The sequence below is a fragment of the Pseudoliparis swirei genome, chromosome 18 (genome assembly GCF_029220125.1).
Source record: "Pseudoliparis swirei isolate HS2019 ecotype Mariana Trench chromosome 18, NWPU_hadal_v1, whole genome shotgun sequence".
In the NCBI taxonomy this organism is placed as follows: domain Eukaryota; kingdom Metazoa; phylum Chordata; class Actinopteri; order Perciformes; family Liparidae; genus Pseudoliparis; species Pseudoliparis swirei.
The window spans coordinates 17,819,709-17,846,846 of record NC_079405.1 but is presented as its reverse complement, the minus strand read 5'-3'; the positions used below and the strand labels follow the sequence as shown (position 1 = coordinate 17,846,846).

The following is a 27,138-nucleotide window of genomic DNA, read 5'->3' as shown; positions in this document are numbered from 1 at the left end:
TTGGTCTCTATCACTCCTGAGGTTAATATCTGTCTCTTTCGATGCTCCACTATATTCACCAGCGAGCTGCTAAATGGGTCGGTTGGCAGTGCACAGTGGGTTCATCAGAGCATTCAGAAATAAACAACAACTTCCATAAGCTAAATAAATGATTTATTGTACAAAAGAAAAATGACAGTAAATAAACAACAAAAGGCAAAAATAACAATTGAACAGTTATTCATATGCACAACCATTAAACTACAAAGTTGGGGTGATTTTTTTTTTAACTACACAAAGAATGGAGGAATGAAGTGGGAAAGTGAGAAAAACATTGAAAGCGGCGAACCTGTCCAAAACATCATAAATGTCAACATTTGGGTAGGTATTTACATAGAGATTTTTTCCTCTCATATATTTATATGAAAACACTCTCACACATACCAGTATACAAACATTAAAATTCAAAATGCAACTTCTCACCAAGCCATAGATGTGGGCACAGCTAATTATTTCTTTTGACCACACATTACCAGAGCCGCTACCATCAGTCACTCATAACTCAACCTGAACCTGAGAGGGGACCCTGTGGTTTTCATCTACATTTTTGGGGGTGTGGGGTGGGGGTCTTATTGGTTAAATGTTTGCACAGATTAATCGATTACAAATTTTAAAAAGCAAGGTTTTTAGGAGGCTACAGTGAGGTAGACATACTTTGAAATGCATTGTAATTAATATTAATAAATAGACAATTGGCCAGTTGAATTAATTCCAACCACTGCCCCTAAACCAGCTTTTTCCTCCCTTTGAAATGTTCTAGCATATTCCTGCGATCACAAAAGTTACAGCACACAACATGTCATCCTCTACTTTGGCTAACAATCCCTGGATACTCCTCCCATTCTTACATGGGTGCTTTCACTTAAAATACACACAAAGGCAAAAACATGTCTATGCAAGTCAGTCGACACATTGTTTAAGTCAAAAGGACGTAGTCTCTCTAACATGGTAACAAATTAAAGTAGGTGGGCGGGCCATTTCCAGTTAAAGCATTCTATTTTCATTGATCCAGACACTTATTATACATATGACTTATCACCCACAGTGGGCAAGGAGGCCTTTCAGGCCGCTGGTACAGTACGTCCAGGTTCCAGATTGGATAAAAGTGTGTGAGTGTATGGACAGGCCCCCGCTTCAGACCAAAGTCAGGAAAGCGTGATGGTATCAAAAAGAAGTGATAACCTCTCTAGTTCATGGTTTATCACCAGAAGCTTGAATATTTTTTTATTCTTTTTTTTATCCTATACTGTACAAGCTCTCTTGTGCTTGGTAAAACACAAACAACACTTTACCTCCTCAAGCCATGAACGTCCCATAGTGCAAAATTTATTGTTGGTAAGGTAGAGTGCCCCAAAAAAGGTTTTTGTACCCATTTTTTAATATATACATATATCATTTATATATAGTGTCAGAAGGCTCTTCCTTTATCCAACAGCATAGTGCTTTCGTTTACAACAAAAGGATATCTTTGCTTTGACATCCAGGAGACAAAGACAGACTTCAAGCGTTACTAATCTACTCTGTGTTCAAGCAATATTTTATGATAATGGCAATAAAGTTGAGGTGGATGCGGCCATTTCAAAACGCAATGCAACATGTTCTCTAAACTGTTAGTCGGATGTTGAGTTACATGTCTTGATCTGAATGTTTTATGTGGTCTGTTGTGATTTATAAAAGCTATTATTTCCGAGTACAACACTGCACAGGATTACTATGTTCTTCTGTTCTGAAACTAGTATTGAGAAAAGTGAATGCACTTTGTAAATAATGAAGCTACCGCTCTTTCTAGATTCAAGAGTATTTTTGAACAGGGAGGCAAACACTGCTGTAAGTACGAGTAATGCTGTGATCCTGTTTTGTGCTATTTTCAGCTCGATAATTCCCAGCAGGGGAAACATTTGAGCATTACCCTTGTGTGTTTTGTTTCAGGGTTTGGATTTTGCTTCTTGCCTGTTATAACATGCTCAGTTCCAGTCCTCTTCAAGCTATGAAACATTGCATTTAGTTTCTCTGTTTTTAACATTTAATGCAAAAGTTGAGGGTGTTAAAGTGTTTTTCCCTTTTGTTACGTTGAAGAAAGATATGTGTTGGTGTTCTTGTCATCCTGCAGGATCCTGCTCCTCCTCCTCTCCCAGGTGGTGCAAAATAACTGAGTGCATCTACTTTACAGTACTTAGTTTTAGACTTTAGCGTTGCAGTGAAACCTAAATATGTCTGATCTACATTTGCAGAATGACAGAAATAGCTATACTGGCTTTATTTATCCGCTTTGAAAGACAGAGTGAAAATAGTATAACCTCTTCTCTCCCTGTTCCTTTTTGAGTTTTACAAGACTACACATAAAAAAAGATCAAAGTACCAGTGAAAGGTTTCATAGATACTCAAGAATGTCACACTGGGGTGTTATACATTAATAGAGGGTATAGGTTTGGTTTTGGATCTCCTCAACACTTTACATCTCTAGAGCACATCTCTAAGCATCTGTAAACATTTTGGATTTATACAAAGAGTATTTCTAATAGTAAACCCTCCTCACATTGGCATGGATTTAGTTCTTTTTGTTCAAATGATGGATTACAAAATAATTCTGATAATGCCCCCCGTGCAAACATTTTTGTGGATGAAATCTCACCTGTAAGTGAGCCTATCTGTATATTTCCAAACTCACCATAGAACTGAAATTGCTCTAAAATTATTGTAAATGCTTATGTCTCCTGTCAGCTCAATCCACTAACCTGGACTTTTTACAAAGATGCCATTTAAATAAAAAAACAACTTCAAAAACCCACAAAACTAACACGTGGTCGAGAACATAGTTTTGTCTCATTTGCCGTTTTCTGAAGCTGCTCCACAAGGACAACCTCTTTAATTATTCATAATGTACTGTATTTCCATCACTCAGTCCTTTTCTGATTCACGTTTCATTTATAACTTCTTTTTTTTTACAGTTAGAATCAATTTAATTACTGGAAAAATGGAAACCCAGTGGGATGATTTTGTGGCTGAGCAAAAGTGAAATCGGGTGCCGAGGAGTGGGTTCTGGTGCCAAGGGAGAGCTCCGTAAGGGTTTTGGGTGGTTTGATGCGATGGTGGCTGAACACAAGTGTGCATCCCCCTTGCAGCCTAAGAGCAGCCACATCTATCCACCACCATCCCTGGGATTTTGCCGTGAATGATCTGCTGCTTGTCATTAAAGTAGAGCATGTTAATGGGGGACATCTTGGTCGGGGTACAGCAGGGCCCTGCGGAGCCTCGGGGGTTGGCGTGCTGTACCAGGTGGGTGTGCGGGTATTTCTGCATGAACATGTACTCGCACTGGCCTGAGCAATAGTTGGCTTTGTAGCGTTTGGGGGCAATGATCCAGTCCCAGCCAAACGCCTCGAAATCCACAGTCAGAGGGTAGCGACAGCAGCGAGACTCCGTGGAATGCTCATCGCAGTCGAGGCCGAGGTTTCTCCGAGAGCGTTTGGTCGTCTCAAGAACTTTCACTTCCAGGAACGGCTGCTGGAATCAGGGGGAGGAGAGGCAGGACAGGGAGGAAGAGGTGGTTATACAACTTGGCCCATATATCAGGAAAGGAAGATACACCTATCTGACAAGAAGAAAACATCTCCAGTACAAGACATCACTGCGTAATGGCACTTTGTGTTATGTTTTTCCTCTTGCCCACTAAGGATGTCACAATATCAGATTGACAATTAGCGCAACTAAAACATTTTTTTTATAAGGATTTCATTGTGATATATAACATTTGAAAAGAAAGATAGCAATGGTGACAGTCAAATCCATCTTTGGCATAAACAATTGTGTGTTCTGTCTCTTTCTTGGCAATTTAATTACACCTAAAATACGAGTGTAAGAAAGAAAAGAGATAATCTGTAATCCTAACTGTATTATTAAAATAATGTAAATGGTGCTGGATTATTTACATGATATCATCATATACATATGATTTACATGATATCATTATTTCACGTTGAACTATCCAGTAATGCTAATTGGCAAATGGACTTGCATTGCGCTTTTATCTGTAACAATACTTGTCATTATTCACCCGGTCACAACCGTTCATATACTGATGACAGGAGCGGCCATGCAAGGTGCCATCTGCCCACCAGGACTCTAACTAACATTCACACCCATTCACACACACCGCAGGGACAGCTTCACATCGGCATGAACTGGGATCTAACCACCTCTGATTGAAGGACGACCCGGAGCTACCACTGAGCCAATACCTCTAAAACTCACAAATGATGATGTTGTGTCTGTTGTTTTAATCTGTGCACATCTGAAGAGTAAAAGACACGTTGTGGCTTGTAGGGGAGGTACTGTTACTATTTCTTTACTAACGACAGTTAATTTGTCCACCCAGCCCTTCTGTGTCTCAACTCGTTACCCGGCAACCTCACGACAACGTCAAGACTCTGGGAAGTTACAGCTCCCAGCAGTGATTTGCCAATAAATAGTTTCAGCATGCTAGTCTCCAAAAAGCCTCAGAAAGTTATTTTTACAGTCCTGTTAATGGATTAAACAAAACAGCTTCAAAGGTACAGAACGAACTGTTGATGCAAGACATAAATATGTATATATTGATTCATATTATTTTTAATACAACTGAAGTTGCATATTGAATTAGCTTTTTTACAAGTAAAGACACAAACACACATAAAATCACATATTGTGTGTTCAATTCATGTGTCAGCTTTTCTCCTAACTCACAGAAACTAGACGACAAGCTACAAACATCTTCTGATCCCTCAGTAGACTGAAGATGCCAAAGTACAGATTAAACTGCTTAGACAAAGTGAATTAAAGGGTGAAGCATAATGCTGTGATTTCATCATTATCTGACTGGTCACATTTGTGTAGTTTCATTAAAGGAAGACACTATAATAGCCTTAAATTGAAAACATGTAAATGCATAATGTAAAGATAGAGGTTACCGTAGCCTCTCCATTGTAATTTCAATTGAAGAGAATTAAAGATATTTTTTTACAATTTGTAGATTTTAGGTTTACATAGTTATTGTCCTTTTCTAACATCGATGGCTGACTCTGTATACTTGGTTTGATCCATGACCCAGCATGTCATCTTCATGCTACCATAACCTTGACCTTTAGTCAAAGCAAGCAGATCAAATATTTTACTCCGTCATGTTTGTTTTACAAAGCCTTCCTCTCCCCACGGTGAATCCAGCTGGGCTCGAGCACAGTTTTTGTGACGCATTTAAAAGAGGAAATAAGCCGAAAGGCCGTTGGGGTGAGACCATGTCAGCTTGGCCTTTAGGGCTTTTGTTGTTGAGAAAAAGACCCAGAGGATCAGGGAGAAGCAGAGTTTCTTTGCTTGTTGTGACTTGTTTTATTTTGGTATACTTGCCTGTGTTTTTCATCTTTTCCTTTCTTTGGGGGCTCAAGAATAATATTGAACACGACTGTGTGCTCAGAGTAAAGATATTTATTGTCCAAGACACCAGAGATGACCTCTGATGTGTGTTGTTAAGATGTGATCCAAATGATCACTTGGTAAATATCTGGTGTTGCTTAACTGGGATGAGTGGCCTACATAATTCAGCGTGGATGCTGTCTGTAACTTTCAGTCGCAGTAACTCTAGGATTTTTGACTAGGTTGATGGGTCAAGGATGGTTTTGCTTTAAGTTTGAACTCATCCATGCAAACTCATTCCATTCATTAGAATCAACCAAGTACATTTAAATACAACACTAAAGAAACAAACATAAAGCATCCTTTCAACAGGAGGCTAAATTGTCTCTGCTAACAGGCCACGTACCACATTCCTTCAAAGTGGCTGTTATTAAACCTCTCCTGAAGAAGCCCACTCTGGATCCAGAGGTGTTGGCTAACTACAGACCGATCTCTAACCTCCCCTTCCAAGATCCTTGAGAAAGTGGTCGCAAATCAGTTGTGTGACTTTCTACATCATAATTGTTTATTTGAGGAGTTTCAGTCAGGATTTAGAAAACATCACAGCACCGAGACAGCACTGGTGAAAATTACAAATGACCTCTTAATGGTAGCAGATAAAGGACTCATCTCTGTACTGGTCTTGTTAGACCTTCGTGCTGCATTCGACACCATTGACCATGACATCCTATTACAGAGACTGGAGCAGTCGATTGGCATTTCAGGCACGGCACTAAGTTGGTTTAAATCCTATTTATCAGATCGATCTCAGTTTGTATTTGTAAACGATGAAACCACCAACGTTAGTCACGGAGTTCCACAAGGTTCTGTGCTTGGACCAATTTTATTTACCTTATACATGCTTCCTTTGGGCAATATTATCAGGAAACACTCCATAAACTTTCATTGCTATGCAGATGATACTCAACTATATCTATCGATAAAACCAGAGGAAACCAACCAACTAAGTAAAATTCAAGCATGTCTTAAAGACATAAAAACATGGATGACCTGCAACTTCTTGATGTTAAACTCAGACAAAACCGAAGTAATTTTACTCGGCCCTGAGCACCTCAGAGATCAATTATCTGGTGATGTGGTTTCTGTAGACGGCATTGCCCTAGCATCCAACACCACTGTAAAGAATCTTGGCGTTATCTTTGATCGGGACTTGTCCTTTAACTCCCACGTAAAGCAAATCTCAAGGACTGCATTCTTTCATCTTGTCTCAAAAAGATGCAGAAAAATTGTTTCACGCATTCGTTACTTCGAGACTGGATTACTGCAACTCCTTATTATCAGGCTGCTCTAATAAGTCTCTTAGGTCCCTCCAGTTGATCCAGAATGCTGCAGCTCGTATTCTCACTAAAACTAAGAAAAGAGATCACATCACTCCTGCACTAGCTGCTCTGCACTGGCTCCCAGTAAAATCAAGAATCACTTTTAAAATTCTTCTCTTAACCTACAAAGCCTTGATTGGTGATGCACCATCATATCTTAAGGAGCTTGTAGTACCATATTGCCCCACTAGAGAGCTACGCTCACTAAATGCGGGGCTACTTGTAGTTCCTAGAGTCTTAAAAAGTTGGATGGGAGCCAGAGCCTTTAGTTATCAAGCTCCTCTTTTATGGAACCAGCTTCCAATTTCAGTCCGGGAGGCAGACACAGTCACCTCGTTTAAGAGTAGACTGAATACTTTCCTCTTTGACAGAGCTTATAGTTAGGGCTGAATCAGGTTCACCTGGTCCAGCCCCTTGATATGCTGCTATAAGCTTATAGCTACCGGGGGACGTTTTAGGATGCACTGAGAACCTATCTCCTCTTTTTTTCTCTCCTTAGGGATGAATTTTCATCTCTTCATCACACGTTACTAACTCTGCTTTCTCCCCGTTGTCCTTTTGACTTCACGTCTCATAGGGTCATCGGACTCTATGAGACGGCATAGATCCTATCTGCTGATGGATCATCGAGGTCTGGGTCGTGGAATTCCTGCTACCGACCACGCCACTGTCCTGTTGAGTCTCCGCCCACTCCTCCTCCCCACCGCCATCTGCCTGATGGATCGTGGAGGTCTCCATCGTGGAATATGCCTACTATGAACTATTCATACACTCTGTCATATTCATTGAATGTATTTTAACTCTAAATCTGTCCTTCTGTACACATGACATCTATTGCACCTGTCCATCCTGGAGAGGGATCCTCCTCTGTTGCTCTCCTGAAGGTTTCTTCCCTTTTTTCCCCCTGAAGGGTTATTTGGGAGTTTTTGTCACGAATTCCCCACCTTCCTAGCTCAATTCATCCTCCTGTCATTCCAGATCCTGTCATATTCACCTGATTGTCCCTCATTCCCTTCACCTGGTCCTCACGCCCTTCTCACCTGCAGCCCATCCCCTCATTAGTCCCTCACTATTTAGATCCCTCACTTCCACTTGTCCTCTGCCAGATTGTCTTGTGTGTCACCGCCAAACTTTCCAGCAAATTCCTAGTACTAGTTCTGATCTGCCTGTTACGACCCTATTTGCCTGTTAACCCGACTTGAGATTTTTGCCTGCCCCTTTTTGGATTTGTTGCCCTGTTTGACTGACCACCTGGTTTTGACCCTGCCTGAAACATTGAGTAAACTGCCTCCTCCTGCATTCCTGTGTTTGTCGTGCTTTTGGGTTCCAGTACCTGTAACCTTTACAGTTTTTCCTGATCCGATGTGAGGTTTTGGGGCAGGGATGTCTATGTGTACAGATTGTAAAGCACTCCGAGACAAATTTGTGAAATTGGGCTATACAAATAAACTGAATTGAATTAAATGATTCACAGCCTGAGGTGAAAATATGCAACGGAACGTCAAATATTCAGAGGAACATCAGGTTACGATCCCTTCATATTGTGCAAGGAATCCAATATATTCTACTTAACTTTTATTATAATTGTCTCTGCAAGCCCAATTTCAGTTGTTACCTCCAAAACAATGCAAAATATTGCATCTGCACAGAAAATGTGTTTGAATTTTAGGCAAATGTGAAGAATATATGAGTGGTGTAGGCTGTTTAAAATAAGACAGCGTTTTTTTCTCTGGACTGAACTAAATATAGAGAGGTCATGACTGACATGTTCAAATATAGAGCAGTGGAGAAATCCATGAAGGTTCAGAATTTTTTTTCATCTTTTTTTGACACACAATAGAGCTTTACCTGTCTTCCGCCATGTAAACAACCTACACAAACCTGAAGCGGTTCTCTTAACAGTGGGACTTTACGGTTTAGGCTGTTGGAATGAATGCAGCTTTACAAAAACGTCTCGGCTGCAGGTTTGTTGAACACCATTTGTGTAACAAGTGTAGCTAGCTGCTTCAGCCGTGGCCCAAAACAATAGGGTCACTATTTATTTCAACAGCCCATCATAGTATTTGCAGATGGATGCTACATGATGCTCGACTGTCACTTTTGTGAGGCTCATATTTCAACCACAGAGAAATATTTCCCTCTGGTTTTCTTTAGTTTCACTGTAATATAAGATACAACTTGCAAATGCTCAAAACTTGCTTATGATGATGCCTGTAGACTCTTAAGTGATTTAAAATTAAATAAGCAGTGGCTGCCGAGAAGGTAGGAAACAATATTCTCAAATCAAAAACACAGCAGTGTACTTTTACTGGTTACAACGATTGTAAACTGAAAAAAAAATCTGCTCTGAAACCAAGACAAATCATAAATGATGCAAGACAAATATTGTAGGGCATCATCAAATTAAATAAGTGAGGTATACGTCAGTATAGTAGCTTGTACTACTTCCTCACTAAGTATATTAACAATGATGTGGGGAGAGAGAAACAGAGATTATATGCAGGATGACATTCATGCCATCCTTCTTTTTCTCTATGAATACTTGTCTAAAAATAAATGTTAGTCTTGTATAGTTATCAATACACGCCCACATTCTTCTTCGGTTTAAGTTTTTTTTTCTCTCGCAAGAATTTGGGGCTACACTCCTTGGATTGAAATATAAATTAGCATGTTCAGAAATGTGAGCTTTAAGAAAAGTGCTTCCCCTCCTGCCCCAGGGACAGGTCTGAGGGTCCTTACCAGCCCCTCTTCCCCGGGTCGCAGCGAAGTAACTGCCAGGTCGTTGCCGCTCTCATCAAGGGCGTTGATGTCAATTCCCCAGTTGGTGTGGGGCTGTTTGAACCAGTTCTGCAGCACATGCTTAAAGTCAATACTTTGCCAGTGGCCGACCCTGGAGTTGAGCTCTATCTTCAGGGAGCGGATACGGATGTGGCGGCTGCCCTGCTCCGTGACAGGCTTCAGCCGGAGGATCTGCAGGTAGATGGTGGATGTCTGCTGCAGGGGCCGCAGGTACACCCACAGCTGGGCCTTCAGCACCTTGGTGAACATCAGTTTGGGGCTGAACTTGAAGAAGCAGCAGCTCGGCTTCCCGTTCACCTGCACCAGGGGCTCCGCTGTGGAAAAGAGGACAGTTATATTTATAAAAGATATTGGATATGCAGTTTGTTGTATACACAACACGATCAATCATCATCATCCTCCACATAGCACTGCACCCTGATCCAAGCGTCCAACAAGGGACCTTTGTTATGTAGTTACCATCTTTCTCCTCCCTCATTTCCTGTTGTTTTTATTCTTTCATAGATAATGGATATATAAATATGCTCCCAAAAACATTTCCCAAAAAACATCTCATCGTAACATGCATTTCACCTGACTGTGTTACCTAATTCACATTGTATAGTTTTTATTTTAGCTCGACCTTTGGTGAGGGGCAGGTGGTGCTCTTTTCTGTCTGTTTGTGCAACATTGACTCTAAAACCCTTCCTGTGTATATATATTTTTTTTCTAAAAGAGAAGTCCAAAACACTGTTTGTGGAGAACAAATCCCTTATCAACTCAATGCATGTTCCTAAGCACATGGCAAGAAAAATACAACATGGCTGGTCCTGACTAAACAAAAACAGAGGGAGCTATACCCATGCTTATTTATTCACCAAAGTAACAAACAACGACTGTCTTCATTCATGTATTTTTAATAACTACAATCATACGCAGCCGGATAACTGAGATGGATCCTCTCTGATAGAGCCAAGCGTGGACTGGAAGAAGATAAAAGATAATTTACACCCAAAGTAACACAAAGAATCCACAAAATCTCTCAGCAGTTTTATGAGGAACTACTTATTCACACAACAAATAGGAAAGGTGTATTATTGAAGTGCACACTTCTTCCTCTATGATGCTAACAAATACTATATTCTGCAGGAAACAAAAGACAGTGGTAGGTATAATTAATGCAAGTTAGAAAACTTTAACATCCAATTATGTTGTGTTTATCTTGTGCTTTAATCTATCACCTAACATGTTAAGCTACATGTCTCTCAACACGTTTTTTCTTTACTTTATTACATCCTGGAAAAATAAGATTTCTTCAAGAAAGTTGTGGATGTGTCTTGCACACTGATCTTGAAGCCAGACACGACCACAGATCTGCATGTCACTGAGCAGTGATAACACGTTTTTGTATAATTCTAGCTCAGCTTTACACTGCTGTTGTCAACATATGGGATGATATTGGTTGTTTTTTTCTCTGTCATGAATCTTAATTAGGATTCAGTCCAAGTCATTCACAGAAAAACAGACACAATCCATGGCCCGGAGAAGATAATCCGTATCGGTCACAAATAGGACTGGGGTTTCTGAACTGAATGTGAACACTGCTTTTTCTGGTAAACAGACTGCCATTCTCCACCCAACTGCTCATTTTAGTTACATCTGCATGAAGGCTGCCTGTTATCACATGTGCACACGGTCCTTTGGTCCATTCAGTCAGGTTACATATGCGATTACATCAAGGTTGATCTATTTGCATATTAAAACAAGGATCAGTAATGGTGGCCAGTGGCCAGATGGTAACCTTAGATTCCCCTGGGTCAATCGTAATGAAATGATCTACCCCTTTATTACAAATAGCAAAATTAAAACATCTCAAGTTTTTTAGTGGCTCACCCTTTCTGATAATATTTTTGGAGAAGTGGATTAAGGGTTATGTCAAAGAACACAAGCCACCTCTAAAATAGGCAGATTTATTCCTGTCATGATCCTCGACTCGGTGTTTCTGTGATTTGCACCACATGTCAAATCTGCTCATGGTTCATTTACATAGACCTCCATCTGATATAATGACATCCATCCATTGCATTCAAACATCCATTTCCATGTAAAACGTTCATTTACTAAGGGAAATTTATTCTGCATCTATCTGGCATAATAATGTGCCAACTGAATACAATAGAATATATAATCGGCCCATTTTCTCTGAGCGTATTTTCACATATCACAACTCTAGATTTTGCAATTAAACTGTTTTTTTTGTCATTTAGCTTGCACAGTGTTGTCCTTCCTCTTTAGAAAAAAAGTGGATAAAAAAACAGTTTGAAACTGTCAATCATTGCTAAATCTGACGTTGCTCAGGCAACCTGCAAATGCTTCCTGGGTCAAAAGGTTATTTGGCACCTCAGCCTAGTTAAGAAATGGGATCAGAGGTCAAAACCGTCAGCCTCTTTACATCTCAGGGGTGCTGGGGAGGGGCAGTCCTAATAGCCAGATTGAGTTTGAAGGTCAAGGTCGACCCCATGGTAAAGGTAATATGTCTTTCCTCACAACACGCTTTTTTTGTTTTTTAACAGAGATTCATTCAAAATCTAGAAGACACAACAGCACTGAAACAGCCCCAGTTTGTTTTTGTTTTGATTAGGGAGGAGATTCTCCAGCCAATCGTAGATTTGTTTACCAAACCTCAATTGGCCAGGAAGAACAGAGCACCAGGCTGTTTTCTTCTTTTTACACGAAACAAGTGTTGTAATTGAATTATGGGCGTGCATTGAGGGATATGAATTCACTGAGGTACAGATGGAATATCCATTAGAACAGTCCAGGGCGAATATTGAATAAGGGCCAAGCCAGGGACAGACGTGGTCCTTCAGCTTGTATTTCCAGGGACAGTCATTAGTGAGTGTAAATTATACAGTGTCTGACGCTGAACAAACAATATGTCAATGTTCCTTTTGGTGGGTTGCTGGGGTCACAGCAATTAACGTGGGTGGTGTTGTGTTTGCTCACCAGCACAAAATTGGGAATGAATGATTCTGCATTTTGCTTGGGGTTTACTTGTGATTACTACTTTTTGTTGTTTTTAATCGCTGCAGATGGGGACCGACACACACTAGTTCTTCCTTTGCAAACAGTTTGTATCGCTTTTGTTGAATCCTAGGAAGAAAACAAAGAAACAAACCACCAAACACAGCAGAGCTGAAATGGTTCAGCTTCTTGAGCAGAGACTCTTTCTTGAGGAGGAGTAAGTAATCTGAGAAGCAGGGCCCATACACTGTGATCCAGTCAGGACTTCCATTATTAAACACACATGCACAACATATGAGCTACGTCATGTTAAACAATGACTGCATTGATAGGTGAAATCAATTTGTGACTTTATAGATCCTGTAAGTGCACAAGTGAGAGGCAAGCCACAGAGGATGAATGCCTGCAGCTTAATTGCACCCCACATCTTGATCGCGCTCCACTTGTGCAAAACGAGCAAAGCTACCTTGTAAAGACATTTAATGCCTCGACCTGCACTAACTTTGCTCCTGCTGCACATTGAACATAACACATTATTTATAAAAGAGCTCATGATTTTACTGCAACTGCAAGACTGTTTTTATGGATTAATTTCCTGAACAATTTGGTTAGTTATACTTCAGTTTTTCAACACTCAGTAAGAATATGAACTCTGATTTTGCATTCAGCACCACCTACTGGAGCAACGACACCTCTATCCTCAGGCAAACTGTAGATGCAGATAGAAACTAGTCCTTATACAGACATAATGCTCATTTTAATTAAAAAGTAAAGAACAAGTAAAGTTAAGTATGGACAGAGAATGTGTTTTTCCAAAGGAAACCGGCCTGTTTTCTTCTCCCCCAGCCTACTTCATTATTATAGCAGCTTATTTCCCCGTGGTATAATTGCAGCATATGCAGCGGATGAATTTTACTGCCAGCGCGCAGCTGGCCTGCAGGTGAGCCTATCAAACATCTGGTGGACTCCCTGGGTACCTGTGTCCCATAGTTAGTGCAGAGCCTTCTATACGTGTATATTAGGGGGAAACATATGTATATAAGAGTTTATTCACCATGCCATCTGCGCATTTTAATAAGCATTTAACTACGGCCTGTTTCAAAGTTAAATGTTAATAATCAGATGCAGCAATGCTGAGCCAGTTAAAGAGTTGAAAACAGATGGAGAGGAAAAGTTATGGTGCAGTTATACAATGAATAGTTAACACATGTTACTGGTGGGACTGCATTAATGTTCGCAGTATGGCAAAAATGGTAAATGGACATTTATAATTTGTTTAGTTACATTTAGAAAACATAGAAAAAAAGAATAGGCAAAGTTCACAAAGAGTTCTTTTTTTCTGAAGACTATCAACTTTAGCACCAAAAAGCAACCATACAATACTTACTTTAGTTACAAGACCCCCACCCAATGATCATAACATGATAGAATACATCATAATAAAAAAGCATAATAAATTAATTAAAGAGTTGAAAACGAGGAGCGATTTCATATCTTTATATCAAAATTATTCAAGGCTCTTTGTCAAATGTCAAGCAGCAACAATGAATGGGAACCATGAATGGTATGAATTAACTATGAATCATCACAAAATATTAAGGAATTTAAATGTGATCTCCACAGATCTAACTCATGTTTCGAAACCAAATCATCAGAGTTCACTTCTTGATCCAAACTCTTGAAAGGTCGTCACACTTTGAACAGGTGAAAATCTGGAGCAAAAATGAGGCAGCGAGAGAAATGTCATCTATTGTTAATATCCAAATGGATAATGCAAAATGGTATAAACCAAAATTGTAGTTTCATTTGCATATATATATATATATTTTTTTTCTTTTCTTAATGGGAAATGCAAATGTGCCATTTTGAGGGCGAGTGTGTGTTTGGGAGCCCTCATGTTGAATAAATGTGACTCTAGGGTATCCCCACGCACCTCGGCATATTAATCATCGTGACACGTTCACGACCCTTCTAATAAGACAGGGGCCACAGTGCACCCCCTCAAACATCCCACCCCACCCCAGCCCCACTCCCTCTTTGTCTCTCGGTCAGTCCCAAGGGACGAGAGAGGGTGGTGGGGGAGGCCTGGCTCGAGCTGGGGATGGAGATGAGGGGGGTGTGTGTGTGAAGTTAGACCCCCTCATTCAGAAGCCCTCCCTTGGGACAACGGCAGGCACAAGACTCCTATTAGGACTGAGCACAGTAGCCCCCCAGGAGCAACAAAAGACACCTCCTAAAGCTCCCTGTTCTAGCTCAGTGAACACACACATGGAAACATGCAACTACACATAAACACACGACATACACAAGCTCCAAACTGACTGTCTTCAGCAAACAGACTCATTGTCTTTGGTGTTGGGGTTATATGTGTTTATATTACGAGGGAAACGTCTGTGGGACAGCTCCAGCAGGACAGGGTCGGATGATGAAAAGAGCCAGCGTGCAGTGAACTGCAATTAGGTGGACAGCTGGACAGCAGGAAGCATGCTGGGGTCTCACCGCTTGTGTTTATGTGCATCCACACATACATGCAAGACGTTAACGTCAGAGGACAACGTTTGCTGGGTTTTAAAAAGTTCAATCCAAACTTTGAGATTTTTTTTGCTTTGGATTTTTTCAACATTTGACATTAAAGCAGATATTTAAACAAGACAGAAAAGGTGGTTTTGATTGATAAGTATGCAGTGTTTTTTTGTGCTGTTGCTTTGGATTGGTGACAGGCTTCGCTCAGATTCTGAACGAATACTAACATACGCACCCAACGGGTATTTGTGTACTTTATTTAACGGAAACACCTCTGTCATATGACAATCTCAGACAAGACTGAACATTTATTATATTTCAAGACTATCATACACACTTGAGTTGCATTTTAGTCACAGGTCATGATAGTCCAATCAATATCAAGCCTGTACAAGTACAGAGAAAGTCTGAAAACTAACACAACTTGGCTCAAACTAAAACTATTTAGCTTTTGCTATTTAAAAGCTGAGCAGAGGTTTGTTAACTCATACCAAGCCGAAGCAGCAGTTGTGACTTGGTCATTCTGAAGCACTGAAGAGGAAATTATCTTTAGTGTTAATATATATACTTCACATTTCTTTGGCTCAGATTAATCTTTACCAAGTCTACAGGCATCCACCACACAGTCAAAACATACAGCAAACTAAAATATTGTTGTTGTAAATGTATTTCTCTATCTGAAATACATTGCAACAGAACCATGTGAACGTATAGCCAAGTGTGTACGGCATTCAATTTATTAGTGACCCTCTTGAGAGATTATTGTTTTAGACATGGCTGAAGCCCCGAGGCGAGAGCTTCAACAGAGACGTAGCTCAGAGGTGACTGGTGGAAAACGGAAGGAAGAGAATAAAAACTTGAGAGGTAGTTAGATTTACAGAGAGTACGATTTAGAGAAACTTCCAACTCATACAGAATTAACAGATCATCTATTGATTTGCACCCGAAGACAACATGTACACCTATTACTAATTTGCACTGCAAGGGAAGTAATCTAGTTGCTTTACTGTAAAATAATGTCACAAAGGAAATCAGCAAAAACCGTGTGACAGAAACCTGGCCGGCCTTCAAAAGCTTTGATTTTATCATCAGTCTGAGTCTTTTACTGCTTTCTTATTAACTCTTGCTAAATGTAACAAGCACAGCTTACTCAATATATGCATTTTGCAGCAACATACAATGCGAAAAAACAGAGTGTGAGTCTACTCTGAAACAGAAACAAAAGCAGTTCAGTTCATATCCTGTGAAAGCAACATTATCAACAACAAGTGACCTACAGCAACACCTACTGTAACAAGTAAACACAGAGATGAAGGCTTGATCTCTGAAATCACTTTTCTCTCTACTGAGTCATGGCCCCTGATATCTTTGCATGTGATCAGTAAAAAACACAATTAAAATATTGAATATTGTGTATCTAATGTCTGAGATCATTTGTCTGTGATACCATGAGATTGTTTCATTGTAGAGGGCCAGGAGGTTGATCTGAGCATGAACAGCATGACCCTTCACTTACTTCCCTAGTTTGAACATGATGTCTACATGTGCACACATGGCACACATGTAGACATCATACATGGCTTTTAAAACGTTTAACCCTTGTGTTGCCTTCGGGTCAATTTGACCCGATTCAATGTTTCACCCTCCTGTCGCCTTCGGGTCAATATGACCCGATTCAATGTTTAACCCTCCTGTTACCTTTATATTTACTAACATATTTTACCCTTGAGGTCAATATGACCCCAGCTATTAAAATCTCCAGAAAATTATTAGAATTAATATTGTTTTCCAAGTTTAAGTGTGAGGTACTTTATGTTTGTTTGTTGACTCCCGAAAGAACACCGACATTAAACATTGAATCGGGTCAAATTGACCCGAAGGCGACAGGAGGGTTAAATATTGAATCGGGTCAAAATGACCCGAAGGCAACACAAGGGTTAAAAGGCAAAATAATTCAAAAATAACTATTCTACATATACAGATGACACCTACATGTATCTCTTTCACCCAGTGACAATCCTATATCAGACTCAGAAACCACTGTATTTAACAAATCAAGGATTAGATAATACAGATACAGACACAATGTATGAAGTACTTTCTCTATTGAAACACCATATGCCTTATAGCAGTCTAATAAACACTCTGAGACACCAAACTAAACATGGAGAGAAGCCCCATTTCATTTGTATGCTCCATGGAGCTGGAACGTCTCAATATAACAGAGGACTCCTGGTCTAACTTTAGTCCGTCCCAGATTGATCATCTTGTTGATAGTGCCACAGGCTCACTGAGAATGACACTGGACTCGATAGCCCCTCTGAAGAAGAAGAAGACAGTGAGGAAGAGGAGGTTTGCTCCCTGGTATAACCCTCGGACCCGCAAACTAAAGCAAACGTCACGAAAGCTTGAAAGCATATGGCGATCAACTAATCTGGAAGAATCCCGCTTAGTTTGGCGAGATAGTCTTAAAATTTATAAGAAGGCCCTCCGTCATGCCAGAGCAGCCTATTACTCATCAGTAATAGAGAAAAATAAGAACAACCCCAGGTTTCTCTTCAGCACTGTAGCCAGGCTGACAGAGAGTCACAGCTCTGTGGAGCCGAGCATTCCTATAGACCTTAGTGGTAATGACTTTATGAACTTCTTTAATGAAAAGATTTGAACTATTAGGGACAAGATTAATAATCTCTTGCCCTTAACCAGTGCCAATCTGTCCTCAAGTGGAATGGCCTTGGAAACCGCTGTATGCCCTGGTGTATATTTGGATGCTTTTCTCCCATCAACCGTGACCAATTATCGTCAACGGTTTCTACTTCTAACACGTCTACCTGTCTCTTGGACCCCATCCCGACGAGGCTGCTTAAAGACGTTTTGCCTTTAATTGGCAGCTCTCTATTAGATATTATCAATGTGTCTCTGCTAACAGGCCACGTACCACACTCCTTCAAGGTGGCTGTTATTAAACCTCTCCTGAAGAAGCCCACTCTGGATCCAGAGGTGTTGGCTAACTACAGACCGATCTCTAACCTCCCCTTCCTCTCCAAGATCCTTGAGAAAGTGGTCGCAAATCAGTTGTGTGACTTTCTACATCATAATAGTTTATTTGAGGAGTTTCAGTCAGGATTTAGAAAACACCACAGCACCGAGACAGCACTGGTGAAAATTACAAATGACCTCTTAATGGCATCAGATGAAGGACTCATCTCTGTACTGGTCTTATTAGACCTTAGTGCTGCATTTGACACCATTGACCATGACATCCTATTACAGAGACTGGAGCAGTCGATTGGCATTTCAGGCACGGCACTAAGTTGGTTTAAATCCTATTTATCAGATCGATCTCAGTTTGTATTTGTAAACGATGACGCCTCGATAACCACCAACGTTAGTCACGGAGTTCCACAAGGTTCTTTGCTTGGACCAATTTTATTTACCTTATACATGCTTCCTTTGGGCAATATTATCAGGAAACACTCCATAAACTTTCATTGCTATGCAGATGATACTCAACTATATCTATCGATAAAACCAGAGGAGAGCAACCAACTCGGTAAAATTCAAGCATGTCTTAAAGACATAAAAACATGGATGACCTGCAACTTCTTGATGTTAAACTCAGACAAAACCGAAGTAATTTTACTCGGCCCTGAGCACCTCAGAGATCAATTATCTGGTGATGTGGTTTCTGTAGACGGCATTGCCCTAGCATCCAACACCACTGTAAAGAATCTTGGCGTTATCTTTGATCGGGACTTGTCCTTTAACTCCCATGTGAAGCAAATCTCAAGGACTGCATTCTTTCATCTACGTAATATTTCAAAAATCAGTCACATCTTGTTTCAAAAAGATGCAGAAAAATTGGTTCACGCGTTCGTTACTTCGAGACTGGATTACTGCAACTCCTTATTATCAGGCTGCTCTAATAAGTCTCTTAGGTCCCTCCAGTTGATCCAGAATGCTGCAGCTCGTATTCTCACTAAAACTAAGAAAAGAGATCACATCACTCCTGCACTAGCTGCTCTGCACTGGCTCCCAGTAAAATCAAGAATCACTTTTAAAATTCTTCTCTTAACGTACAAAGCCTTGATTGGTGATGCACCATCATATCTTAAGGAGCTTGTAGTACCATATTGCCCCACTAGAGAGCTGCGCTCACTAAATGCGGGGCTACTTGTAGTTCCTAGAGTCTTAAAAAGTTGAATGGGAGCCAGAGCCTTTAGTTATCAAGCTCCTCTTTTATGGAACCAGCTTCCAATTTCAGTCCGGGAGGCAGACACAGTCACCTCATTTAAGAGTAGACTTAAGACTTTCCTCTTTGACAGAGCTTATAGTTAGGGCTGAATCAGGTTCACCTGGTCCAGCCCCTTGATATGCTGCTATAGGCTTATAGCTGCCGGGGGACGTTTTAGGATGCACTGAGAACCTATCTCCTCTTTTTTTTTTCTCTCCTTAGGGATGAATTTTCATCTCTCAATCACACGTTACTAACTCTGCTTTCTCCCCGGAGTCCTTGTGACTTCACGTCTCATGGGGTCGTCGGACCCTATGAGACGACATAGATCCGATCTGCTGATGGATCATCGAGGTCTGGGTCGTGGAATTCCTGCTACCGACCACGCCACTGCCCTGTTGAGACTCCGCCCACTGTTGAGACTCCGCCCACTCCTCCTCTCTACCTCCATCTGCCTGATGGATCGTGGAGGTCTCCATCGTGGAATATGCCTACTATGAACTATTCATACACTGTCATATTCATTGAATGTATTTTAACTCTAAATCTGTCCTTCTGTACACATTACATCTATTGCACATGTCCATCCCGGAGAGGGATCCTCCTCTGTTGCTCTCCTGAAGGTTTCTTCCCTTTTTTTTCCCCTGAAGGGTTGTTTGGGAGTTTTTCCTGATCCGATGTGAGGTTTTGGGGCAGGGATGTCTGTGTACAGATTGTAAAGCACTCCGAGACAAATTTGTAATTTGTGAAATTGGGCTATACAAATAAACTGAATTGAATTGAATTGGAACAAACTACTACAATATGTAGGACAATGAAGTTCACTTCTAGAAGTAGGTTAAAACTAGTTTGCTCATCATCTTAAGATATCCCCTGGAAGCGTCTCTATTTGTCTGTGTTTTTATTTAGTCTAATTCCATTGGTGTTTTTCATGTTGTTTTGTTTCTTGTTTAATGTCTACTTGTGTATGAACTGTGGCTAAATACACCTATATGAACTTCAAGCATTCTCTCTTGCACAACAGTTAATCTTATCCAGCACAAAAAAGCCTGCATGCACCATGGCATGAGGGGGACTGATCAGTATTTCATTTATTGTCACTCAACCTGAGAGTTCTCAAACTCAGCGACCAGCCATAGACTGTAGATAGGTGGACGGAGTCATCATGATGTCCCCTATTGGTTTATGAACTACGGTTTTAAAGCCTAGAGTTGAAAATTCAACATCTTGGCTTTTGGGCTTCACCATCTTGTTTTTGGAATCAGTAGTGACATAAAGGGCTGATACAGTGAGGCTAAATAAGGTGGCAAAGAAAACAAGGACAACTCCGAAACCCAACAACACTGTGGTAGCGACCTGTCAACCACTATAGAGCCCGCCACTCCCTACAACATACCCTGCTTCATCATCTCGTTGACGCTAAATAGGAGCCTAATTTACTAAATGAACATCATGTTGCATTAAAGAAGATTAGAATCTAGTGATTGAAACCATTACCGTCACTTACAATGTTTACTGAGGTAATAAATCGAGTGTGAAGTAGGGTCATTTTCTCAGAGACCTTTATGCACTCAGACTTATTTTACAGTCACTCCCTGATGGCTATTCGAGAGAATGAATGTTTAAGGCATTGGCTTAACTTTCCAGACCCGAAGGTTCCCCCTTGGGCACCAACAGGTCTGAATTGCTTTTCCAAAATGTGTGCTTTGATCTAATACTCACATGTTGACCACTGATTAGTTTCATCACTTTAAACGCTAAAAAAAGGGGCCATATTTCTCCCTGGAAGTATTTTTGTTTGAGCTCACTCAGTTCGTGAAGAGAATCCCCGAAGCCAGCCAAATCTTTCAGCGTCTTGGCCAAGTGTTCTCGAAAGACAATGTTTTGTTTATTGTGTCCAACCTCCAGAAGGCATGTACTCCTACACTGTTATTTCCTAAGCAACGTGAACATATTGTTCCCTTTATGAGCTGCGTTGTACATTATATAAATCAAACTTGGCTCTTGTCCCTAAAGAAATCACTTCGACTGTGCATTTTCCCTAATGAACTCCCTGGGGTGATGTGGGTATGGAAGGCGGAAATACAACCACAGGCGATAAATACAGCGAGAAGCTGCTCACCAGAAAAGAGGTTAATTAAATTTTCATGTCGATAATGATGAGGTAATCCACTGTTAATTGTGCTTCTATCCGACACAGTAGCTCCCTCATGGGATCAAGCATTATGCCCATGCAGCATTTCCTTTGCCTAAATGCCTCATAGAATTAATGGACTCTTCTATAAACTGATCTTTAGAAGCTCCTTGCACACGACCACACAGAGCCTGAATGCATCCATCAACAATAATCCCCTCAATGATATCCATTTTATCTTTTCACTCCCCTCCTTTTCCTCCTCCTCACTCATGTCCCTACACAGGGCTTAATTACTGGTGTGAAGTAATTATTTCCTTTATTAGTGAAACGTAACATCTGTTTCAGGTCTTTTTAATTGTACCTATAAAACCCTTGCATGATTTCTGTCCCTTTAGGATAGGACTGGGCTGCTTGTTGCTCCCTGTGGACTCCCCCACCCCCTGCCCCCCACCCGCAGCATGAGCTGTGGCATGAGCTGTGGTGTACCTAACTCGAGGACCGTCTTTGAAATCCTTTAAAGGACCAACGCGGAGCTCACCAGTGCTCACAAGCAGTCCAAAGATTGTCTTTTCTTTAGTAAGGAGGCCACAAATATTCTTGCACAGCCATGTCTTTAAACTGACAGTAATGCAGTCTTACATCTGTTCTCTCAACTTCTGAGTGTATTATTTTTGTTAAAGCAGACATTAATTTCGAAGCAACATATTCCCAAATGTCAAGAGAAAAGACCGGCTGCAGGGACTGGTACACGGGAGCGTGGGAATAGGGGAAGGAGGGTGAAAGGAGATTCTTGAGGTCCTGGGGAAATTTTGTCCCTGTACTAATAGACTTTGGTCCCTTTGAAATTTTATTAGCCATTAAGTTGACAGTATGTTGTGCAATTTCTACAGACCTTTCTTTCTTATGTTTTTACTTCTTTTTAAACAAATCGGTCGTGCCCCCCAGTGTCCAAACAATTCAACACTAACGTTTATCTTTCCCTCAACTGAAGCCAGCAACTAAACAGGGAGAACAGGTGTCATCGTCAAACTAAGACATCCATGGAATAAATAAATCTATAAAAACCTCACATAGTCATCAAATTCCATCAAACACTGGCCAGTGAGTCAGAGACAGTCCACTTCTGCTGCTCTGTCCTTTTAGCGCTCTCCCTCTTCATTTTTATGGTTCCTGCACCTTCAGGAAATGACCCTTTTATAGGGTCAACACTATAAAAGACTTGTTTTTTTGTGGGAGTGGTTAATGGATGAGTGTGTGTGTGTGTGTGTGTATGTGTGTGTGAGCATGTGTGTATGTGGTGGGGGATAAGTGTTCAAGTTACTACCGGTTCGTCTTTGCTGCCAAAGAAAGAGACCCGATGAGGTTAATAGTCTCCTCTTCCAATATATCACATAGCTGTGAACTCTGTGACCCTTTTTGTCAATAGGAGTACTTTTCTCTGGAGTGTGTGTGTGACTGTGTGACTGTGTGTGCCTGAGAGAGCATTTTCATGTGTCTACACAAGTGTGCACATGTGGAAATTTGTACATTCATACTTTTACATGTGTGTAGATGTTGATTTTCCAACTCAACAGTTGTGTAAGCCTGTGTGCTTGGACTGAATGGGCTTCATTTAAAGTGGATTACATAATCACATCAGTGTAGCACTTCCTAATGTTAGCCGACACACAAGCATGATGAAAAAGATTAAATTGTCGTTATGAAATAGTTTTACAAAGTTTTCATTCATTAAAAAGGTAACGCAGATGGTCACTCATTACCTATGTTTTGGACACACTGCTATGAAAAATTTAAACATGAAATTAAGGCTCTAAGTGCTGCTCTCTCTCTCTGCTGGATTCTCTCTTACAATGTAAAAATTATTCAAAATGTCACAGAACAGAAATGACGTTTTCTCATAGGCAAGCTGATGCATTTGTGGCTTTTCATAAACAACCCAAACGCAATTCAAGAATATTTGTATAGTCGAACAAGGTGCCTCTTCTCTCTAAATTGTTGATGATGTGCTCTGGAAGGAATTTGTTTTAGTACTCAATGTTGCTGGAGTATTTCATCGAACAGTGTGCTATTAATCATCATCAGAACATCCACAGAGACAGAGAAAAAGACAGGAGCAATGCGCCACTGAGGAAGCTCTGCTCTAAATGTCCTGGACAGGTGACAAATGAAAGACTAGTGGGGTCAAATTCTCACCCCACCGCGGGCAAAACTGAGTTCTAAAATACACACTACGCACGCATGATTACCCACATAAATAAACGTATAGAAACAGCTCATATGTTAATGCAAATAGATTTGTTACTACAAATCGACATTCGTTCATAGTGTTGCGCAAGGAAATGACCCTGATAAACTGCTCCAAACTGACTCATTTGTAATGCATGAACAGCGAGCAGAGCGGTTACCTACACAACACACTTCATAGAGAGAGATGTTTTAGTGCCGCACTATGATATAAATAGCTGTACTTTTCCATGAAATTTCATAGTAATTAGAGACCAGGAAGCATGGACCCTCTCAACCCCCACTGCGGCACCCACGTACCTTGAGTGAATACTAAGAAGCAACTCTGGCACAGGTCCAGTTCAGTATGTACTGTGTGAACCCACATGGCCCATCAAAGGCAGTGTGCACGACCGTGAAAGGGTGATGGGTTTGAGGTGAGCAGGGAATAGTGTTTGAAGTCCTCCTTCTATCTGAGAGACAGAAAAAGGTATATTTAATCCTGTGGGATCACTAAGGTGCCACAGGCAGAAAGAGATGCACTCATTATCTCAACTCTTCCATGAGTACCGGAGAAAAAGAGGAGGAAGAAGAGAGGGGGCTTACAGGGAGGAAGGTGGGGGCGTAGGGGGGGGGGGGGAGGGGTGAGAGAGAGAAAGAGAGAGAGATGGAGAGAAGGAGCAGATGACAAAAACTGCAGCTGACATAAAGAGATGAAGCAAACAGAGCAGAACAGGAAGTGCTGTAACATGACAGATACAGCTGTAATGTCAGTCATTAGCTCCTCTGGCTGGCATCATGCCGTTAGAAATATGCAATTAGCCAGCGTCATGCATAATGCTCTTTTCTGGCTTGAGAAGGTGTCAAACTTCTTTGTATGGTGTGTTGTGTGTGTGAGTGAGTCTGTGCAGAGGACGGAAAGCAAAGAGTCAGAAATGCCCTTTGACAATATTGTTGATTTCACATGTAATGTGCTGATGAGTGTGTTGAGCATGCAGAGTTTCAGAGGAGAGGAAATAATTATGAATGTAGAATTGATGGAGAGATAACCGCAAGTTATTATAGTTATATTTATTGTCGGCATGAATGCATACACCTGTGTTAGTGAGCCAGTGATATTAATTAACAGATGGGGATACTGTAGTTATAGATTGATTGATTGATTCATAGATAAATAAATAGATAGATAGATAGATAGATAGATAGATAGATTGATAGATAGATAGATAGATATATAGATAGATGCTGACTACTTCAATTCACATGTAAGATGTAAGACTTGATTTTTGCAAGTGGAAGTTTAAAAAATAACAGTGAAATGCTTTGTGGTAAAATAGGAAGGACATAGATCAAATTCAGATGACATTTGAGCCTGCAGTTAAGTGAATGTTGATTTGCAGTAATATAATGCTATTATGCACACTATAGATAGATAGATAGATAGATATTATAATGAGGTATTAATAGTCTTAGACAACACATGAGGCCCAAGTCTCTTGCACATATAGGCGTAATCTTTGTTCACTCATGGGGTAAAAAAACCTGATTATTTGGAGTGTGTTTTATCAGCCTTAAGCAGAATATATTACATGTGTAAATGTTGTTGAACCCCGTGATTCGCCAGGAAAAGGTCACACACTCCCCTCGACCTTAAGTGATTCTCTGTCTTTGTGTACTCGTGGTGAAAAAAAAACAAGCTGCGCCCATAAACTTCGCATTTAAAAGGCAAGTGCGGCCGAGGGGGGCCGCTGCATGAGGGGAACAATAGCAGCTTTTTGGACACACTTTTTCTCACTGCGATGAACAGCAGGGAAACCGGTAGAGCCTCCTATAAAAGACCGATAGAGCACAGCTGCCAGGGTTCAACAGTAATTTTATCAAATGTCTCAAAGGGTCCTGCCTGCGGTATATCTCTGGATTTATGGGAAATTATAAGCGGGCGAGCAAATTGTTAGAGAGGCAATAACCAGGGAGCTTCACGACGTAATCATAACTCCAGAATGTCCGGCCTTTATGCAAAATAAGACATCAAAGGATGAATGGATGCAACTGTCGACCAAATGCTGCCCTATACAATAATAATGCACTTGACATTCACACGGGTCCGTCCTGCGTTTACTCCCCGTCAAACACGTTGAAAGCATCTAACAGAGGAAAAGTTTGAACATGACAGCAGGTGGACTGAGGAGCAAAATACTACTACTCCAACAGGGAATAGACTTCCATCATCATCATCATCATCATCATCATGATCATTATCATCATCATCATCATCATTATCATGATCATGATCATCATCATCATCATTATCATTATCATTATCATCATTATCATTGTCGTCACCATCATCACCGCCACTATGAAAACAAGAGTTCATCAGGCCATATTGGAGATGTCTGTTTTCAGTGACGAGGCTCTTTATTCTGCTGATTATTGATTTATCAGCATCACACGTAATCCCTATTTTGACAGCAGTGGCCATCAGCTGACCCATTTCAAAATATTATCAGTCCACTTTAGACACACAGAGTGGACCCTCATACTCAAAAAGTATATGGTCACTGACCACTGGCCACAGAGCAGGCCTGAGTCACTTGAACGTATCTGCTCCGCAATTACGCGCATGACGCATTTGGAGAGAATATTGTTGGTTTGTAAACTATTACTCACGCTCAGAGGCCATGGTGATCACGGACTCCGTGGTGGCGTGGTACTCATCATCCTCCATAAACTCATCCTGGGACGACGCGTCTCCCTGGAAGTCGTGATGGTCCAGCAGCTGCTGGAGCGGAGGCGCCTTGGGCAGCAGCTGATTGACCACCTCCCGGCTGATGTTGGGCGCCTGCTTTAGACGCAGCTTGCTCAGGATCTGGGACTTGATGGTCTCCAGTCTCAGCACTTTGCTCTGCTCCCTCCAAACACAGGCGGAGCACTCATGGGAACCAGCGTCCTCGTCCAGCAGGGACAGCCCGGCATCCGTGGGTGTCTCGCTGGCAGAAGGCAGCAGCAGATTGGGCTCATCGCTCCCCGACTGTCCTAGGGAGATGAGCACCATTAAGCACAGTAGGAAGTTGTACCTCGGCATGACGATGCGTGGACACCAGGCAATGCAACTTTTTCTTTCTGTTTCTTGTCTGTTCACTCGCTATATCCCGTTATACCCCCTCTCTCGGATGTGCGCCTCTCCTTTCCTTACCCTACACGAGGCAAGGAATCAGTGACATGCATCTAATCCAATACAATCACCCAAAAGTTCCTGATTTTGGCAGCATGGGAGTCTTTGCAATCAATTTCCCCCAAAAAAGTAGGTTCCAGTGAGTCTCGGTGCAGGCTGTTTGGATTGAAAGTGAACAAATTACGTATCTGATGAATGCATAGCCTGCTCACGTGTAGTGCAATGGCTGTTTTGGGGTCTT

General features: G+C 41.1%; 1 protein-coding gene across 2 annotated transcripts; it reads right to left on the bottom strand.

The window, feature by feature from the left end:
- Window positions 1-136: 136 nt before the first annotated feature.
- Window positions 137-27,138, bottom strand: gdf11 (growth differentiation factor 11). Of its 2 annotated transcripts, none has more exons than XM_056438184.1 (3): window positions 26,393-27,138; window positions 9,543-9,916; window positions 137-3,543 (listed from the first exon to the last, which is right to left on the bottom strand). In XM_056438184.1, exons 1-3 carry the CDS (start codon window positions 26,805-26,807, stop codon window positions 3,163-3,165), a joined length of 1,170 nt encoding a protein of 389 aa, XP_056294159.1. In that variant the 5' UTR covers window positions 26,808-27,138; the 3' UTR covers window positions 137-3,162. The 2 variants fall into 2 exon arrangements, with proteins under 2 accessions (XP_056294159.1, XP_056294160.1); XM_056438185.1 differs by having other exon boundaries at window positions 137-3,540.

Coding starts and splice junctions, on each gene's coding strand:
- gdf11 (XM_056438184.1), bottom strand. CDS start 26,807: ATGCCGAGGTACAACTTCCTACTGTGCTTAATGGTGCTCATCTCCCTA. Junction 9,917..26,392: donor GATCACCATGGCCTCTGAGC/GTGAGTAATAGT, acceptor TCTTTTCCACAG/CGGAGCCCCTGGTGCAGGTG. Junction 3,544..9,542: donor GACCCGGGGAAGAGGGGCTG/GTAAGGACCCTC, acceptor CCCTGATTCCAG/CAGCCGTTCCTGGAAGTGAA.